This window comes from Euprymna scolopes, chromosome 16 (genome assembly GCF_053919585.1).
Source record: "Euprymna scolopes isolate OS-2025 chromosome 16, ASM5391958v1, whole genome shotgun sequence".
Taxonomy (NCBI): domain Eukaryota; kingdom Metazoa; phylum Mollusca; class Cephalopoda; order Sepiida; family Sepiolidae; genus Euprymna; species Euprymna scolopes.
Genome location: NC_136497.1, coordinates 13541728 through 13563285, shown reverse-complemented (window position 1 = coordinate 13563285; position 21558 = coordinate 13541728). Strand labels below are relative to the sequence as shown.

General features: G+C 30.0%; 1 protein-coding gene across 1 annotated transcript in view; it reads right to left on the bottom strand.

Annotated features, from left to right (window-relative positions):
- The window catches only part of LOC145295839 (gamma-tubulin complex component 5-like), a 293760-nt gene that overhangs the window by 196935 nt on the left and 75267 nt on the right, over nucleotides 1-21558 (bottom strand). The window contains exons 8-11 of the mRNA XM_080141551.1: nucleotides 15202-15295; nucleotides 12479-12710; nucleotides 8717-8913; nucleotides 6111-6226 (exon numbers count right to left, since the gene is read on the bottom strand). Coding sequence (XP_079997677.1) covers nucleotides 6111-6226; nucleotides 8717-8913; nucleotides 12479-12710; nucleotides 15202-15295 — 639 coding nt within the window. The remainder of the gene's footprint in view (nucleotides 1-6110; nucleotides 6227-8716; nucleotides 8914-12478; nucleotides 12711-15201; nucleotides 15296-21558) is intronic.

Below are 21558 nucleotides of genomic sequence, written 5' to 3'. Positions count from 1 at the left end.
AGAATTATATTTCCTATAATAGCCAATAATTGAGACCATTTCAATATATAATCGAAGAATTATATTTCCTATAATAGCCAATAATTGAGACCATTTCAATATATAATCGAAGAATCATATTTCCTATAATAGCCAATAATTGAGACCATTTCAATATATAATCGAAGAATTATATTTCCTATAATAGCCAATAATTGAGACCATTTCAATATATAATCGAAGAATTATAGAATCAATAAATTTTGGATGAAATATGAAATCACCAACAATAAACCTCGTTACGTACTTTTATCATGGTTTTAATTTGTTAAGGTGTAAACTTAACTAATGAAAAACAAATAAGTTTCTAATGCTTAAGATTTAAATTGACTTTCTGTAGTTAATGCTCAAACTGAAATTGCCTTTCTGTCTGCCTCATCATCAATATGTTTCGGTATTTCAGTGTCCCAGATTCCTGGCCGGGCAACACTAGGCAGCGTCTCACACTGCTCTCCATATTGTCCAATCATAAAATTGATACTAATCAGGTTGTATGCGGTCAAGCCAGGTTTTTGTTTATCTTTCATGCCCTCTCGTATCCATGCATGTTACTGAGTGGATGCAGAAAGCAGTACACTATACATGGCCAAATCACTTGAGATGATGAAGACATCCAAAATCCCACTTTAAGCTTCTGATAGAATGTGGCTGAAGGAATTTTTTCCTCTAGTTTGCTGCCACATATTCACCTGATCATGGCATGGTCATTATGCTGAAGATGTTGAAAACCAGAAGCATCTGGGGCGCATGTCTCATTGCCATGCAAGATGATAAAGTAAACACAAGAAGAAAAATCTTTGCCAGAGTCCTGAAACAAATATGTTTAGAAGTAAGAATTAGCAGCAACTTCCCAAACCTTTCTAAGAAAGAACAGCGAGAAGTGAAAGCACATTTGCAAGCCTCACAAGCATTCCGCATAAGATAGCACAGATAGTAGAACGTAATCCATGCTGTTTGGCTTTACCACTTGTCAGAAATAGCGTTTCTGTTTGTATGCAATGCTTAAGTCTTAAATTGCATTTTCATTGCTAAATGTAAAGACTGAATGGAGACCTCTTAAGAATATGTGTGAGTGAGGAGACATAAGCATTATCATTTTTTAAACATGAAAACATGAATATTGTATAGCTTTTTAAATACTAACATTATATAGACTTTTAGACATGATTATATATAGCAATACACATGAAAAAATTGAAATGGCTTAAAATATTTCAATATTGGTATACATAGAAAGAGCTTGATGAGCTAAGAAAGAATCTTTTTAAATTTTAAAAATCTGATTAAAATTAAGGAAGTTATGACTATTTTTGTGCCTCACACGTTTGGATATTTTCCCCTCTTTAAGACCATATGCATTTCGTCACATTTTTTACATTACTTTTTCAGTAAAAATGTCATATCTTTGTAAAAACACAAGACTAAGCAATGAAATTTACCATATAAGTGTATTTTTGTACAAGGAATCAGAATATGCGACTCCAAAGTTCATGGTTTCCAAATAATCTGCAGTAAATGTGCATAAATATGCTGCAATTCCTTAAAAATGCCATGTATCCATAAACAGAAAAGAAGTTGGAGAACTCAAAGTTGAATTGTAATGTGCTTTATGTACAAAAAACTTAAATCTAAACATAGGACCATTTAAAAATGAATATATTGCAATATTTCTTTGGTATTATTGTAGATTAACACCTGTTTAACCCCACCCAACCCCTTCTGACCACCCCTCCAAAATGTGATTCTACCTTTTTAGGCAATTATGTATGAAATGCCATGAAAAACTTTAATGAAAGATAAACAAATTATTTTAGAATTTAATGTAAAATAATTCCCCATTACAGGTCATTCTACCGTTTTAGGGCAGTTAACTGTTTTTTTTTTTTTATGGGAGATAAATCCTGTATGCTTTTTGTTTTATTTTTTAAGACGATTATGTGTGGTTTTAAGAGGGTTTCTATGCAATAAGAATATGGGGAGGGTTGCCATTCGGACTTTGAATTAATTGTAGGGCTAAGGAAAATTATGTGTGAACATACTGAAGACTAGACAGAAACAAAAACAATATTAGAAGTAATTTTAAGTTTAATGTAAAATAATTCACCATTTCCAGGCTATTTTAGCATTTTAGGACAGTTAACCAATTTATTTTTTATGTGCATTTTTCTATAATGAAGGATCTATTTTTTGCTTGTTTGTTTTAGACGCTTGTATGTGGCTTACAGAGGTATTTTGTTGGGGGCGGATTGCCATTCGAACTTAGTGTTATTGTTAGGGTTAAAGAGTGTTTTAGAAAGTTATATATATATATATATATATATATATGTGTGTGTGTGTGTGTATTCGACAGGTAAATAAGTCAGCAAATGTTATATTTAGTTTTAATTTAATAAAATTCTGCATTACGAAATTTCGAAGAAAATTCCATAAATTTGTTGATTTCTATTTTCGAGGTTGAAGGTGTTTATTCCATAGGCCGTTTATATTACGCTGGAGATAAGTAGAAAAAAAAATAACGGGGTTTGTATTACTGTACACACAGATTCGAAAAAGTTATCAAAAAGCAAATACATAACAAATAAATGTTATCAAAGGCAAGATAAATTACGTTTCTACCTACCTGGATATGTTTTTAGTGTTTTTATCTAATGTAACATGTTTATTCAGCTCGAAAAACATACAGTGCTTACTGATGTATTGGAAAGTAAAAAATGGCGGCCGACTATCTCTTTCACATGGTAAGTTTGGGAAAATGAGTTAAAAATAAAAAACTAGACAAAATACTGTTAAAAACCTGCTGAATATATATCCGCCTATGTCATGGTAACATATATTGAGCGAGTTTCTAACAGTATTTTGTCTGGTTTTTTATTTATAACTTATTTTCCCAAACTTACCACCTCAAAGAGAGAGTCGGCCGCCATTTTAAATTTTCGAATACATTGGTAAACACTGTTTTTCGAGCTGAATAAACATGTTACATTAAATATAAAGACTAAAAACATATCAAGTTAGGTAGAAAAGTAACTTATCTTGCCTTTGATAACATTTATTTGTTATATATTTGTTTTTTGACAACTTTTTCAAATCTATGTGTATAGTAATACAAACGAGATTTTCATACATTTTTTTTATTTTGAAAAAACATTTGTGGCTGTTCGCAGTAAAACATTGTTTTAATTTGCTGTTCAAAACTAATGCAATGAGTAAAAGTGCATGCAAGCGATATATCTACAAAAGTTTATTTTGTTTTTTTAACCATGTTTTTAAATTTGCCCAGAAATGTGAGAAATTATGATTCATAATGCTGAATTGGTTGTTATTATACATTCTGAAAACCAAATAGTTCTAAACTAATGTGATTCTGATAACAAAATAGCTCTAATCAAACATATCAGAATATTTATATTCATATTTTCATGTTTTTCTTAATTCGTTCGTGAATAAAAATTAAAGAACACGTGTTGTTTATACTGTTCTATGACTAATACTACAGCTGCAGCTGCTACTAATACTAACTTTATTTGACAAAACTCGAGAAATAGAAACATTTTTTTTTCGGGTAGGTCCTTTTAAATTATTATCAATTACCGTGGTCCTACTCAACATAGAATAATACTTTTAATTGATAAAGATAGTAAAAAGAATGATTACCTTACTAGTGGGTGTCTGATGAAATTTTTTTTCAAAATGTTCAATACTCGTCATATTAAAGTCTTATTTTTAACACAACAAAAAAAGAAATGGTCAAAAATATTTTGGACACTTGACAGTATTAAAATTAACACTTCTGATTGGTTCCCAAATTTCATGAGGAAATTCTTCATACAATCATGGTACGGGCCTTTAGAAAACAGGGAGGGTCATTACAAAACCTTACCGAAAACGCCATTTTATAATGTTCACCTTTTTATCACTTTATTTGCTTAAAACTCTTAAAATATATAATGTACATTCATATTCATTAATTCATTTGAAAATATATTAATTTCCGAACAAAACAGTAGTAATTTGAAGACTTGAAGTGCTTTGGTTTGAAAAATATGGCTATTTTAGTAGAACTACCTTGAAATCTGTGATTATCCAAAGCATTTTTTTCGTCCGTGTGTATTACTATTATACAGTCTTTTAAACATGAACATTATATAGCCTTTTAAACATGGACATTATATAGCCTTTTAAACATGAACATTATATAGCCTTTTAAACATGGGCATTATATAGCCTTTTAAACATGAACATTATATAGCCTTTTAAACACAAATATTATATAAACACAGTATTAATGCCAGAGTCCCTCAGGGGTCTATTCTAGGCCCAACTCTCTTCTTGATCTACAATAATGATCTCTCGAATCACATCCTTAGATCATTTGTAGACATTTATGCTGATGACACTACTATTTATGGCAACACTTCAAAGGCTGTAAACAACCAAGTTCTCTTATGATTCTCTCTTCTCTGATCTTGATCACATGGTACAATGGGGAAAGAGGTGGCTGGTTAATTTTAATGCATCTAAAACCAAGCTTTTATTTTTCCATCATCAATGCCCTGATCATTGTCTGGCATCAACTGAAATGAATGGCTCTCATCTCAGAGAGGCTCCATGTCTTGACAAGCTTCTAGGTCTGACTTTTAATCCTGATCTAAGATGGAACACTTACATCAGATCCGTTACGAAGGCTGCTGAAAAAATGGTGGAATCATTCTACCGCTCCAGTAGATATCTCACTGCGGATGCAATTCTCAACCTGTATAAGAGCCAGCCATATCCAGGAGCTCCAAGAAGCAGCTTATCCTGCCTTGACAGAATTCAAAATAGACTTTGTAGCCTAGTGGGGAATGCCCCTTTCTCTTCCTTGCAACCTATTTCCCACAGAATAGATGTTGTGAGCTGGTCTCTGCTTTATCATTATTTTAATAGCAAGTGCTCGTCTGAGCTCCAATCTATGGTCCCACCCTTGCCTTACTTTCATGAAAAACACTCGTCTAGCTGAAACCACTATCAATAATTTCCCCGAGTCTTTTTCTATCTTGACCTAAACATAGATTCCATGAACAAAGCTTCTTTCTTAGAACTGCATGCCTGTGGAACTCGCTTCCGTTTTCCTGCTTTCCAACTGACTACAATATGGTAATTTTCAAGTCCAATGTGAACAAGTTCTTGATGAGTCATCCACTTAAGTAATCCAATTTACCCAATTCCCACTGCTAACGATTACTACAATATTTTCCCATTGACTACTGTACACTCATTAACCCTTATCCTCAAGTGGCCTCCAGGCCTTGATAAGTGGTGATTCCTTTGTAAAAAAAAAAAAGACTTTAAAACATGATTATATAGCCTTGAAAATATGATCATTATATATCTTTTTTTACCAAACATTATACAGACTTTTAAACATGAACATTATATAACTTATAAGCATGACTATTATGTGGCTTTTAAACATATATAGCATTTTTAACATATTATATAGTCTTTTAAACATATATAGCATTTTTACCATATTATATAGTCTTTTAAACATATATAGCATTTTTAACATATTATATAGTCTTTTAAACATATATAGCATTTTTACCATATTATATAGTCTTTTAAACATATATAGCATTTTTAACATATTATATAGTCTTTTAAACATATATAGCATTTTTAACATATTATATAGTCTTTTAAACATATATAGCATTTTTAGCATATTATATAGTCTTTTAAACATATATAGCATTTTTAACATATTATATAGTCTTTTAAACATATATAGCATTTTTAACATATTATATAGTCTTTTAAACATATATAGCATTTTTAACATATTATATAGTCTTTTAAACATATATAGCATTTTTAACATATTATATAGTCTTTTAAACATATATAGCATTTTTAACATATTATATAGTCTTTTAAACATATATAGCATTTTTAACATATATGGTCTTTTAAACATGATTATATAAGGTGTTACATATGAATATTATATAGCCTTTACAAAAGAGATAGAAAAGGCATTCTCTATTTTCTTTTTCGGTTGAGAAAGAAAATGTGACCATTAAACTGACCTTTGAATAATAAATTCATTGCGTGTATCTACAAGTCGTCCATTTGTGATCCAGTTATCAATGATATCAATATAGGGGCGGCTCGTCTCAATCCAGATCGGCATCAGAACGCACAGCTGGAGAATATAGAAGAAACCAATACAGATGTTATTAAGGAAATATATTGCTTTAAATGTATATAAAAAAAATTATTAGCATGTCAATAAACAATGACAGCATTTCTTATCTTGAATCACTTTGAAACAGACATAACTTATTCGAAGTCATATTTTCCTACAAATATACAAGGTCATTTAGGTATGAATGATTAGATTTGAACACGTCTTCATATGGCAGCAAATGCAAGAGTAAAATCTGATTGGTTAATTTTAGTCATATGATTAGAAAGATTTATTATTTATAATGAAATGGAATAAATTAAATAATGTATAAATAATTATCTGCTTTTTTTTTTCCAATATTTTTTTTTTTTACTAATTTTTTAAAAAATTTATTAAATTTGTGATTTTAAATTATTTTTTATTGGAATCCTTTGAGATGAGTAATTTGTGTATTTATTGATTTGCAAACTGTTATCCTCATCTTCAATTATGCTTCTGGCTTTCTTCAGATGGTTAACCGTGATGAGATAGGAATGCTGAGTCTCTTAACTGTATCCTTGGTAATTACTGCCTTTCATAGTTGTTGTTGTCTCACCACATTTTAGCCAACTAATCCTCTGGTCTGTTTTGGGTAGGATTGAACTTTCTATCTTCAGACAATGCTCACCTGGAACCGTAGAGATTCAAAGCCTCTATCCACTGCACCACGGGCCCTGAAGGCGAATTGAATCTCTGCGGTTGCAAAAATGGAGAAAGACTGAATTTATCAAAAGTGATAATGGATTTAATGATAATCTGAAACTGAAAATTTTACCCTTAAATATGCTGAAATATGGTTGTTTTTAAATATGCCGAAATACGGTTGTTTTTAAATATGCCGAAATACGGTTGTTTTTAAATATGCCGAAATACGGTTGTTTTTAAATATACTGAAATATGGTATTTTTTTAAATATGCCGAAATACGGTTGTTTTTAAATATGCCACAATACGGTTGTTTTTAAATATGCCGAAATACGGTTGTTTTTAAATATACTGAAATACGGTTGTTTTTAAATATGCCGAAATACGGTTGTTTTTAAATATGCCGAAATACGGTTGTTTTTAAATATGCCGAAATACGGTTGTTTTTAAATATGTCGAAATATGGTTGTTTTTAAATATGCCGAAATACGGTTGTTTTTAAATATGCCGAAATATGGTTGTTTTTAAATATAATGAAATACGGTTGTTTTTAAATTTGCCAAAATACGGTTGTTTTTAAATATGCCGAAATACGGTTGTATTTAAATATGCCGAAATACGGTTGTTTTTAAATATGCCGAAATATGGTTGCTTTTAAATATGCTGAAATACGGTTGTTTTTAAATATGCCGAAATATGGTTGTTTTTAAATATGCCAAAATACGGTTGTTTTTAAATATGCCGAAATACGGTTGTTTTTAAATATGCCGAAAATATGGTTGTTTTTAAATATACTGAAATACGGTTGTTTTTAAATATGCCTAAATATGGTTGTATTTAAATATGCCAAAATATGGTTGTTTTTAAATATGCCGAAATACGGTTGTTTTTAAATATGCCGAAATATGGTTGTTTTTAAATTTGCCAAAATACAGTTCTTTTTAAATATGCCGAAATACGGTTGTTTTTAAATATGCTGAAATACGGTTGTATTTAAATATGCCAAAATAGGGTTGTTTTTAAATATGCCGAAATACGGTTGTTTTTAAATATGTCGAAATATGGTTGTTTTTAAATATGCCGAAATACGGTTGTATTTAAATATGCCAAAATACGGTTGTTTTTAAATATGCCGAAATATGGTTGTTTTTAAATATACTGAAATACGGTTGTTTTTAAATTTGCCAAAATACGGTTGTTTTTAAATATGCCGAAATACGGTTGTATTTAAATATGCCAAAATACGGTTGTTTTTAAATATGCTGAAATATGGTTGTTTTTAAATATGCCGAAATAAGGTTGTTTTTAAATATACTGAAATATGGTATTTTTTTAAATATGCCGAAATACGGTTGTTTTTAAATATGCTGAAATATGGTTGTTTTTAAATATGCTGAAATACGGTTGTTTTTAAATATGCCGAAATATGGTTGTTTTTAAATTTGCCAAAATACAGTTCTTTTTAAATATGCCGAAATACGGTTGTTTTTAAATATGCCGAAATACGGTTGTATTTAAATATGCCAAAATATGGTTGTTTTTAAATATGCCGAAATACGGTTGTTTTTAAATATGCCAAAATATGGTTGTTTTTAAATATGCCGAAATACGGTTGTTTTTAAATATGCCAAAATATGGTTGTTTTTAAATATGCTGAAATACGGTTGTTTTTAAATATGCCGAAATATGGTTGTTTTTAAATATGCCGAAATATGGTTGTTTTTCACCTGGTCAAATCATAATTAACAAAGCAACATTTAAGAATCCAAAGAAATAACTTTTGAGAGAAATTTTCAGGTAAATTACGTTGATCAATACTAACCAATTCTTTTTCGCAAATCAACTTCAATTCCATGACCATATCAAAGAGACAGCTAAGAAGTCTAGCAGCTTTCTCATTGTTTGTCTGCAAAGTCAGGAACTTGTACACACCATTCATATAAACACTGTGCACCAAAGATAACTTCTTTAGCCAGGGTTGGAGTTGAGACTTTAACTGCAAAATGGTGTGGCTCACTTCTAGAAAAGAGAAATAAAATAAAAATAACACATTATATCAATAGATTGAATAAAACATCAATTATCTCCCCTTGTTCCTGTTACTGCTTTAATAATATAAATAACTATTAATCACAAGTTTTATTGGATTTTAGGGGCAAAAACAAGTTATAATATTTTTTGGGTGAAAAAGTGTACGTTTTACAGATTCAGAGCACAGTTTTTCAGTTCTGAGGGCACTAGTACTAGATTCATGTAATCCTTAATTTTGATTTATATTTAATAAAAATGGCACTTGTACAGTTTAGTCAAGACATTAAAAAATGAAAATATCGAAAAAAGGTTATATTGTACGAATCCGTTTTGGACTGAAGATCTCCAAAAAAAAAAATTTCATTTAATTTGATTGAGTAGTTTTTTTTTTTCTTACAGCGGAAAAACACGTTCATATGAGAGCGCATTGAAGTCAGACATTGTGAAAATTTGCTGAAGCTGATCAACATGCCACGGGGAGATAAGTCAATGCAAGGTGCCGACACTCCCTTCCCATTATTAATTCGAGCTTTTCTTCCTAAAAATTGAACCTTTTGCTCGGTATCATAACAAATCATTTTTTTGCTGTAAAAAAAAACTACTTAATGAAATTAAGTGAAATTTTTTTTCGGAGAACTTCCTATCATAACGAATACATGAAATATAACCTTTTTTCGATATTTTCATTTTTTCATGTCTTGTCTAAACTGTACAAGTATCATAAAAACTAATGAAAGTAATTGTTTTTAAAAAAAAACTAATGAAAATAATTGTTTTAAATAATTTCAAAAATTGCTAGTTGGATGATTTTACTCTCCTGATCTGAATGTTTCTAGAAAACTTGTGTATTCATAGTTATTTAAAATTTATGCATTCATAGTTACATAAACTTTATGTATTCACAGTTTACTAAAAATTGTGTATTCATAGTTATATGAAATTTGTGCATTCATAGTTATATGAAATTTGTGTATTCATAGTTATATGAAATTTGTGTATTCATAGTTATATGAAATCTGTGTATTCATAGTTTTATAAAATCTGTGTATTCGTAGTTATATGAAATTTGTGTATTCATAGTTATATGAAATTTGTGTATTCATAGTTATATAAAATTTGTGTATTCATAGTTATATGAAATTTGTGTATTCATAGTAATATAAAATTTGTGTATTCATAGTTTTATAAAATTTGTGTATTCATAGTAATATAAAATTTGTGTCTTCACAGTAATATAAAATCTGTGTATTCATAGTAATATAAAATCTGTATATTCATAGTAATATAAAATTTGTGTTTTCATAGTTATATAAAATTTGTGTATTCATAGTTATATAAAATCTATATATTCATAGTTATATAAAATTTGTGTATTCATAGTTTTATAAAATCCGTATATTCATAGTTATATAAAATTTGTGTATTCATAGTTTTATAAAATCCGTATATTCATAGTTATATGAAATGAGTATATTCATAGTAATATAGAAGTTGTGTATTCATAGTTATATAAAATCTGTGTAATCATAGTAATATAAAATTTGTATATTCATAGTAATATAAAAATTGTGTATTCATAGTTATTTAAAATCGGTACATTCATAGTAATATTAAATTAGTATATTCATAGTTATATAAAATTTGTGTATTCATAGTTTTATAAAATTTGTGTATTCATAGTTATATAAAATTTGTGTATTCATAATTTTATAAAATCTGTGTATTCATAGTTTTATAAAATTTGCGTATTCATAGTTTTATAAAATTTGTGTATTCATAGTTTTATAAAATTTGTGTATTCATAGTTATATAAAATTTGTGTATTCATAATTTTATAAAATTTGTGTATTCATAGTTTTATAAAATTTGCGTATTCATAGTTTTATAAAATTTGTGTATTCATAGTTTTATAAAATTTGTGTATTCATAATTTTATAAAATTTGTGTATTCATAGTTATATAAAATTTGTGTATTCATAGTTTTATAAAATTTGTGTATTCATAGTTATATAAAATTTGTGTATTCATAATTTTATAAAATTTGTGTATTCATAGTTATATAAAATTTGTGTATTCATAATTTTATAAAATTTGTGTATCCATAGTTATATAAAATTTGTGTATTCATAATTTTATAAAATTTGTGTATTCATAGTTATATAAAATTTGTGTATTCATAATTTTATAAAATCTGTGTATTCATAGTTTTATAAAATTTGCGTATTCATAGTTTTATAAAATTTGTGTATTCATAGTTTTATAAAATTTGTGTATTCATAGTTATATAAAATTTGTGTATTCATAATTTTATAAAATTTGTGTATTCATAGTTTTATAAAATTTGCGTATTCATAGTTTTATAAAATCTGTGTATTCATAGTTATATAAAATCTGTACATTCATAATAATATAAAATTTGTGTATTCATAGTTATATAAAATTTGTGTATTCATAATTTTATAAAATTTGTGTATTCATAGTTTTATAAAATTTGCGTATTCATAGTTTTATAAAATCTGTGTATTCATAGTTATTTAAAATCTGTACATTCATAATAATATAAAATTTGTGTATTCATTCAATTTTTTTCTCTCTTATTCACCCCAAACAATGCATATTATTGGATGTAAGGGGATACTATTTGGAACAAACTTCTATATGAGACTATATAGAAAGTTGAGTAGCAAGATGCCTGTTCACCTTACATTTAAACTTTTGCAGATTAGTACAGTTAGAGAAGCAGGAAGTTGAGAGGGTATTCCAAAGTCTAGCAGGAAGAATCTATTAGAATAAAAGGATTTTTGACATCTAGCGACTACAACAATGAAGGGATGGGATTTTGCAGCTATATGGGTTTGTCAGGAATATGTACGTTAAGGTGGACAGAAATGCAATAAGTCTATCAGAGCACATCTATATCTTTACAGAGCCATAATTTGCCATGCATGGAGTATTGTTTCTACATCTGGTGCATCTACCGCTAGTCTCTCACTCTTAGACAGGATCCAAAAAAGAGTCTCAAATCTAATTGGTCCTGCACTGTCAGCCAAGCTCTAACCTGTCCCATCACCATAATGTCACATCTCTATGCATGCACTGTAATGGTATGTGCTCTGATGAATTTGTGACTCACAGAACTTGTGTCCCTTGAGGTACATACTTCTGACTACTTTACTATTGAGGTCCGTAGACATCAGAAAGCTTTCTATAGTTTCTTACCTCAGACTGCTAGACTTTGTAATTCTCTCTCGTTCATGCTTCTCTGACTGTACTAACCTGCTGAAGTTTGTAAGGTGAACAAACATCTTGTTGCTCAACTCCCACAGTCCCCTATTAGACATGATTCTAAATAGTAGCCCTTTACGCTCCAAGTGGCAATATGTCCTGTTCGGGGTGAAAAAGAAAAAAAAAAAAAAGAAAATTTATGCATATCTGGACAGAGGACTGCATGTTAATACTTTCGCCAACAGTATTTGTATTAACGCATATGTAACCAGAATAAGATAGGGTGTGTTTCCAATGGAAAAGCATTGAAAGTAGATTGAAATGTTACCTTGTTTTTGTAGATCCTTTTCAATGTCAATCAAGACGGCCTTGTACTCATTAAGAAAGTAAGAAATCGAATGTGCGAAAGCATGTAGGGTGAGAGGCATGCTCAGCTCATTCGTCTCCTCTCCTTCAGCAAGTTCACATTCAGCAATGATCACAGATTCAATAAATGTCTCCAGCTCCCAAACCAAAGATCCGGCTGTCATGAATTCCTTCAGACTTTCTTTTAAGGCCATCTGGAAAAAGTTGGAAACATTAATTCATTCAGCTGCCCTATTAACGCAACCAACATTTTTATCAGTATGCACGGCTTTTTAATGATTTAAACAATTAGAAACATTCAATTAAGAAAATAACTTATACAATAAACAATATCTCTATCTCTATTATTATGTAAAAAAAAACCTTGTGTGTGTGTGAGAGTTTGTTCTCTATGGACTTGAAAACAGCTCAGCCAATTTTTATGAAATTTTACACAAAGGTACTTTCTGTGCTTGGCAGTGTTCTTAGATAGGTTTTGTATTGGAATGTCTTTAACAAGTATCAATAATCCAAATAATCCAATGAAAGAAGGAACAGGTGATTTTGACCAAAGTTAACACCTTACACAGCCTAACATCACAAGTGCATCTGAGAAGTTTTATTATTACACAAGCCAAAGGGCTCGAGATATAAAACAAACAGTAAGTTTTTTTATATGACAGGGTCATGTTCGAAATGAATGTTTCTGTTTAAAGCACAATTGCACCATGATACTTGACTTTTTTATTTTAAACTTAAATTCAAGCTATTATCACTGCGCAAGCAGTAAGGCCAGGCATATAAAATCAACAGTAGGTTCTTTGATATGAAAGGGGCGTATTTGAAATGAATGTTTCTGTTCAGAGCAGAATTGAAGTATGATACTTGAATTTTACATTTTAAACTTCAAGTCATTATATAGAAAAATAATTTCATAAAATCAACAGTAGTTTCTCTTAGGTAGACTACAATGCATTGTGATTTAAGACACTGCAAGATGCATGTGAGCTTCCTCTCAGTGCACTGTGATGGGTTCCGAAATAGCACAGACAATCAATTTGCTTGAAAAATAGGCGGTTTCACCAATTTTGATGACAATAAAAGTGTGGAACATTCATTGATACTCATTCAGGTGATGGATTAAATTCACACTGTCAGTTTTTTGAGGTGGTGGACTAAATTCGCACTGTCAGTTTTTTTGAGGTGGTGGACTAAATTCACACTGTCAGTTTTTCGAGGTGGTGGACTAAATTCACACTGTCAGTTTTTGGAGGTGGTGGACTAAATTCACATTGCCAATTTTTGATGTGATGGACTAAATTCACACTGTTGGATTTTTGAGGTGGTGGACTAAATTTACAATTTACAATTTTTCGAGGTGGTGGACTAAATTCCCAGTCAGTTTTTTGAGGTGGTGGATTAAATTCATATTGTTGGTTTTTTGAGGTAGTAGACTAAATTTACACCGTCAGTTTTTCGAGGTGGTGGACTAAATTCACATTGTTCGTTTTTTGAGGTGATGGAATAAATTCATACTGCCGGTTTTTGAGGTGGTGGACTAAATTCATATTGCTGGTTTTTCAACAGAAGAAATTTTTTAAACTGTCAGGGAAGCCAGACTTGGCAAGACATTCGTTGTAAAGTTTGAAGATGATAGAGACAACTCAGTGGAACAATTATTTATTACTATAGCATGGATAAGATCTAGTCCACATGCTTTTGAGGGGTCAGGATGTTTCATGATATCCAAGACATGGAAAGGTATGATCGGACATGGTTTCTGTTCATAGTGGGAAATTAAAAAATTTTTAAATTAAAAAAAAAAAAGAGTGGTTTCTGCTGTAAAATGTAGAGTTTAAGGCAAACCATTAGGCAAGCAATTTGGCCTTATCCATTACCATGCAAATGACACCTGGTGCTACCAGATCAGGCTGTTTAGGATATCAACTACTTACTCAATTTTCTCTTTGCAAAACTTAATCATGCAAAGCCAAAAACAATTTTCTTTATTTTTCTTTACAGGTGACTGGAAAGTACTTGTGAATTTAATATTCCGTTGATACTAAGTACTTCACAGGAAGTCAGTTCAACCCCCCCCCCCCAGAGTGAATGCAATACAACAAACAAACAACAATGCAAACAACATCATGGTGGTTGGATAGTTGGGGGAATTGTTGATTACCCAGAAATTGTGAATTTCTAATTCATGCGATAATGCGTTTTCTAGTCATCTCAATATACAGATGCTCAGCTGCTGCTATTACACCCTTATAGTTGCTGATTGATGCTACAAATTTTGCCTATTTACACCTGACTTGTGACAGGTGAATTGGCGGAATGCTTGTTGCCTATACGCAATAGCAGCTACACAGGTCAAAGTAAATCATTCGGTGAGTGGGTATTACTAATTTTCACACATGGACAAATGCTTTTATGCCCGTTTTCCTTCCATTCAGTTAACTTCTTTGAATGCTGCTTGATAGGGAGAAAAAAAAAAAGAGATTTGCTTCAAGATGTATCGTTATTGAATGAAAAAAGCAACTGTGTGTGTGTGTCTCACTACTCTGGACGCATACCAAAATGGGTATTCCAGCTAGCAGTACATACAGACAAGAGAAAGAAAAGAAATTAATTTTAGAAATAAAAGTAGAATACCATTGCTACTTTTAATTTTTAATAATTTCATTTAGAAAACTGAATACAGACCTGAGTGAGGTGAGATACGTGCACCTTATCTCTCAGGCGATAAACAATTCCAGCACGTTCATATACAAACAATTCAGAAATCCCTTGTAACATCCTACAAAATAAAAGCATTTTCAAAAATTTAGAAAAATTAAGCATCAATTTGATCCATTAAATTCTAAAAAAAAAAAAATGAATATATTAAAAATTGATAAAAATGGGTTCACCTCTTAATTGCCAAAGAGACTTCAGTCTGAACGAATGGATGAACGTTCTTTGGTTAGCAGATCTAGAAGAACTGAGGTAGCAGGGTTAGTTGGCAGAGGAAGGCCAAAGAAAACATGGGAGAAAGTCATAAGGATGGATTTGAGAGGAAGAAGGATAAATAAGAACCTCTCCAGAGATAAGTTAGTTCGGAAGTAATTTTCTAAAAACTGTCAAACATATGCCAGTAGGTAAAATGGATTTTAAACCAAATGTGGTGGTGGTGGGAGGGGTTCAACTCTTAAATGCCAAAGAGACTTCATTGATATGGTCACATTGAACAAATGGATAAAAGTTCTTCAGTTAGTAGATCTAGAAGAACTGAGGTAGCAGGGTCAGTGGAGAGGAGAAACTAAAAAAAAAAACAGAGATAATATTTTTTACCAAGGAGTCATTGCTTATCAAGGCACAGAGGCCGCTTAGAGATAAGGGTTAATGAGTGTACAGTTGTCAATTGAACAATATTGTTAGTAATTGTTAGTAATTGTAATTTGGTAAATTGGGTTACTTAAGAGGATGACTCATCAAGAACTTGTTTACGGTGGACTTGAAGATGACCATATTGTAGTCAGTTGGAAAGCAGGAAAACGGAAGAGTTCCACAGGTATACAGTTTTAAGAAAGAAGCTTTGTTCATGGAATCTATGTTTAGGTTTAGGCACAGATAAAGAGTGAGGAAAATTATTGATAGTGGTTTCAGCTAGACGAGTATTTTTCGTGGAAGTCAGGGGTGACTATAGATTGGAGCCTAGACGAGCATTTGCCATGAAAATGATAAAGCAGAGACAGGCTCTCTCACAGTATCTCTTCTGTGGGAAATAGTTTGCAGGGAAGAGAAAAATTAGTTTGGAAGTGAATTTCTAAAAATACTTTTAATGTATGTAAAATAAATGTTAAACCGATTATGATATTACAGTATAGCCTCTGACCCCAACCTAATACCATTCTATGTGGTCTACAGTGTATCCCCCCTCCTTATATCTCATCAAATTTGTTAAAGGTAATGTAGTTTTAAATAGATAAGTAAAACTTTGATCTGTCGACTTAATAGACAATCGATTCTTGGACACAAGCATAGTGAAAGGTTTCAAACAACTAGGAAGTTTGGGATATTAAAAATTAAACCTTAAAGATTTATCTTTGCAATATCCTCTATATTTCTGATTGTATTTAAAGTTAATAGAAAGATGATTTGGAATTTGGAAATTAAATATAAATTGGGATGAAAAGGTGCCTAAAGAAATAAGTGATGAAATGAAAATAATAACTAGAGATTTCGAAATGTTGCCAGAGTTGTCTTTTCCAAGAGCTGCAATTAATAATAATGAACCTTATGGCTTACATATATTCTGTGATAGTTCAACAGAAGCTTATGGGTTCGTAATATATGCCTACTCAAACGAAAAAACAAGTTCGTTTTTATTTGCTAAATCTAAATTGTCCCCGTTAAGGAAAGGTAATGAACTTAGTGTCCCTACTTTGGAACTAATGGGAGTAATACTGGCATTAAAATGTCTTCCAACATTAATTGAAACTTATGAAAATATTCAGTTTCAATTTATTAATATATGCGTGGATGCTCAAGTAGTTTTAAATTGGTTAATCACAAAAGAAAGTAAAGTAAAATCTAAATTTGTTAAAAATAGAATATCCGAAGTAAATGGATTAATAAAAGCTCTTGAGGATGAATTTAAACTACCAATAATGTTTCACTATGTTCATACAGATCAAAATCCGGCTGATATGTTAACTAGGGGAATCTCTTACGATAAATATTTAAGAAATAGAAAATTATGGTTGGAAGGACCAAGTTGGCTTACCAACGAATTTAAAAATTGGCCAAAATACCCTTTAATGAGCATTTCACCTGACCATAAGGGAACAGTAAATGTTAATTGTAATCAAATAATTAAAACAAAAACTGCCATTTTGGACATTGAAAAATATTCTGATTACAATAAATTATTGAGAATAACAAGTTTATTGTTCAAACCGTTTTGTAAGAAAAAAAATGGTGTTAATCCATTGAAGAAAGCAAAAATGTACTGGATAAGGTTAATACAGAATGAGCATTTCTTCAAGGAGATTGACTTTTTGAAATCACAGGACAAAAGTAATAAAAATGTCCCCACTTTGGTTTCAAATTTAAATTTATTCATAGACTCTGATGGAATTTTGAGATCTCAAGGGAGGATAAGCAAATGCCTATATTTCAACTATGAAGTATATAACCCTGTGTTATTGCCTAAAAGAAAGAAATTTACGTCCTTATTCATTAACTATTGCCATGCTAAGGTGCAACACATGAGAATAGGTACCACATTAAATTATTTGCGAGAGCAAGGTGTGTGGATTCCCCAATGTTTGACTGTTGTAAAGGCAGAAATAAATAATTGTTCAACCTGCAAAAAGTATAATGCTTTGGCTTATAAATATCCTAAAGTTGTGGATATGCCTAGGCATCATGTCAATTTAGTGAAACCTTTCAATCATGTGGGAATCGACTACACAGGTCATTTGTGGGTAAGGAATGAAGTGGGTGGAAGTACAGTAAAAATGTTTGTTTTAATATTTACTTGCCTTAACATAAGGGCAGTCCATTTTGAACTGTTACCCGATATGTCCACCCGAAATTTTATGCTGGCCTTTCAGAGATTTTGCAACATGTATTCTGTACCTCAATTTTTATACAGTGATAATGCTAAAGCCTTTAAAAAGGTAGGTTGTATTCTTGAAAGTTCTCTACAGTCAAAGACGTTTCAGGAAGAACTAGAGAAATTAGATATCCGACATATCAAAATCCCTTTATATTCTGCGTGGGTTGGTTTGGCTTGGGAGAGATTGATAAGAGTTCTTAAGGGTTGTCTATTCAAGGTCATAGGAAGATCTAGACTTAGCTATTTTGAACTTTTAACAACATTGTCAAATATTAAGTTGGCTATAAATTCTAGACCTTTAACTTATAGATTAAGCTCTCCTAATCTTGAAATTATAACTCCTAATTCCTTTTTGAGAATATATGGGAATTCCTCTTTAGTTCTAAAATCTGAAGAGGAAGAGGTTTGGCAGGAAGAACCTGACTCAAACTCATTAAATAAAACTTTAAATTTTCAAGAAGAAATAATATTAAAATTTAAATTATTATGGTATGAAAGCTATTTGCTAAGTTTAAGAGAACATGGCAGGAATATTTACCAAAATAAATGGGAAAATAGAATAAAAGTAGGGGATGTCGTATTGATCAAATCCACGACTAAATCGAGACCCTTCTGGATGCTGGGCAAGGTTTTAGAAAATGTAATAGGGTTTGACAATAAAATACGAGCTGTTAAACTGAAGCAAGGTAATGGGGCAATAGAGTATCACTCCATTTCTAACCTATACCCTATGGAAATATCATGTCCCCAAGGTAATACTCGAATGGAAGAACCTATCAGTAAGCCTTTCCAAAATGATTCTAGTGAAGGACTTAATGATAAAACACTGCAATTAGGCAATAGTAATAGTAATGAAGAGGTGTCCAATCAACTCAGGACTAGACCCAAACGCAAAGCCTCTGCTAAATTCTATCAAATGATGAAAGATAATATTGATTATCTGTAATAATTAAACAAATTCAACTTTCCTATTTAAAAAAAAAAAATTGTTCTTGGCATTGAATGACCTAAAAAGGTTGATACCAAAAAAAAAAAAAATCAACTATCCAACAATTTAAAAAAAAAAAAAAAAAAAAAAATGAAAAACAAAGATATAGAAAAATAAAACGGCAAATTATTTTTTTTTATAAACTCTTTATATATATTTCAGAGACATTTCTCCTTCTGTTTTTATTGCAATAAACGTATTGCAATCTTCTTGGCGGGAGTGTGTTAGAATTATTTGTACTCAAACTTTGTAAGGTAATTTGCATAAAGCCACTTATGCAAATTACCCACTATTACTTGGAGTTGCTTGCAACAAAAAAAAAAGAAAAAAAGATTAACAGCGAGCACTTCTCAGAAATTACTCTCTTTTTCTGCAATAAACAGAAACTCCTCCAGAACAACTGTTTTGGAAACTTTAACCTTTACTTGTAAATATACGTTATTTTAAATACAAGAATTTTATTGTGTTATTCTTTCTCAAAATTAACCAAGTTGTTCGGATAACAAGGAACCAAGAAAAGAGAGGTGCGTTAGAAATAAAAACAATTTCTTCACAATTGAAAAAAAATTTCTTCTACTATGCATATGGTTTGTGCAACGAAAGTCTATTCAGTCATACTTGAATACTAGTCAGTCCATGCAGCATAAACAAGTTTGTAATATTCTGTAGTATTGTCTTTAAATATTATATCTTACATGTGCTTTTCTAATCTAATACTACTAAGATTGAGCTACTTTCCTTTAACAAATACAAAACACCTTCTCAACAACCAATTGTCATGACAAATAACACCCTACCTGAAACCTGAAAGCTCGTCTTTACAAACTCCTCAACCAAACATTCACAGACAACAATACAGTGAAGACATTGACAAGTCTTCTACAAAGAAGTTATGTTTCCTCTACCATGAAAAAAAAAAATTATGCACACCAAACAGCATTGTATATAGTTAGAAAGTTAGAATTCGTCCATGCATAGAGTATTGTTGTTAGATTTGGGCTAGTGCATTTACTACTAGTTTGTTACTCTTGGACAGGGTTGAAAAAAAGAGTCTCAAGTCTAATAAATCCTGCACTATCAACCAAGCTTCATCCACTGTCCCATCACTGCAATATTGCATTTCTGTGCCTGTTTTACAAGTATTTTTTAATGGAATGTGCACTGATAAACTCATAACATTTATATCCACTTGATATACATACTCCTGACTAACCCGACAAGTTATAAAAACATATGTAATTTCTAAAAAAGCTAAAAGATTAAACCATATGGGATGAAAAAGAGTTTTAAAAAATATGTAATTTCTAAAAAAGCACACATGATTAAACCATATGGGATGAAAAAGAGTTTTAAAAAATATGTAATTTCTAAAAAAGCAAAAATGATTAAACCATATGGGATGAAAAAGAGTTTTAAAAAATATGTAATTTCTAAAAAAGCAAAAAAGATTAAACCATATGGGATGAAAAAGAGTTTTAAAAAATATGTAATTTCTAAAAAAGAAAAAATGATTAAACCATATGGGATGAAAAAGACTTTTAAAACATATGTAATTTCTAAAAAAGCAAAAAAGATTAAACCATATGGGATGAAAAAGAGTTTTAAAAAATATGTAATTTCTAAAAAAGCAAAAATAATTAAACCATATGGGATGAAAAAGAGTTTTAAAAAATATGTAATTTCTAAAAAAGCAAAAAAGATTAAACCATATGGGATGAAAAAGAGTTTTAAAAAATATGTAATTTCTAAAAAAGCAAAAATAATTAAACCATATGGGATGAAAAAGAGTTTTAAAAAATATGTAATTTCTAAAAAAGAAAAAATGATTAAACCATATGGGATGAAAAAGACTTTTAAAACATATGTAATTTCTAAAAAAGCAAAAAAGATTAAACCATATGGGATGAAAAAGAGTTTTAAAAAATATGTAATTTCTAAAAAAGCAAAAATAATTAAACCATATGGGATGAAAAAGAGTTTTAAAAAATATGTAATTTCTAAAAAAGCAAAAAAGATTAAACCATATGGGATGAAAAAGAGTTTTAAAAAATATGTAATTTCTAAAAAAGCAAAAATGATTAAACCATATGGGATGAAAAAGAGTTTTAAAAAATATGTAATTTCTAAAAAAGCAAAAATGATTAAACCATATGGGATGAAAAAGAGTTTTAAAAAATATGTAATTTCTAAAAAAGTAAAAATGATTAAACCATATGGGATGAAAAAGAGTTTTAAAAAATATGTAATTTCTAAAAAAGCAAAAAAGATTAAACCATATGGGATGAAAAAGAGTTTTAAAAAATATGTAAATTCTAAAAAAGCAAAAATAATTAAACCATATGGGATGAAAAAGAGTTTTAAAAAATATGTAATTTCTAAAAAAAGCAAAAATGATTAAACCATATGGGATGAAAAAGAGTTTTAAAAAATATGTAATTTCTAAAAAAGCAAAAAAGATTAAACCATATGG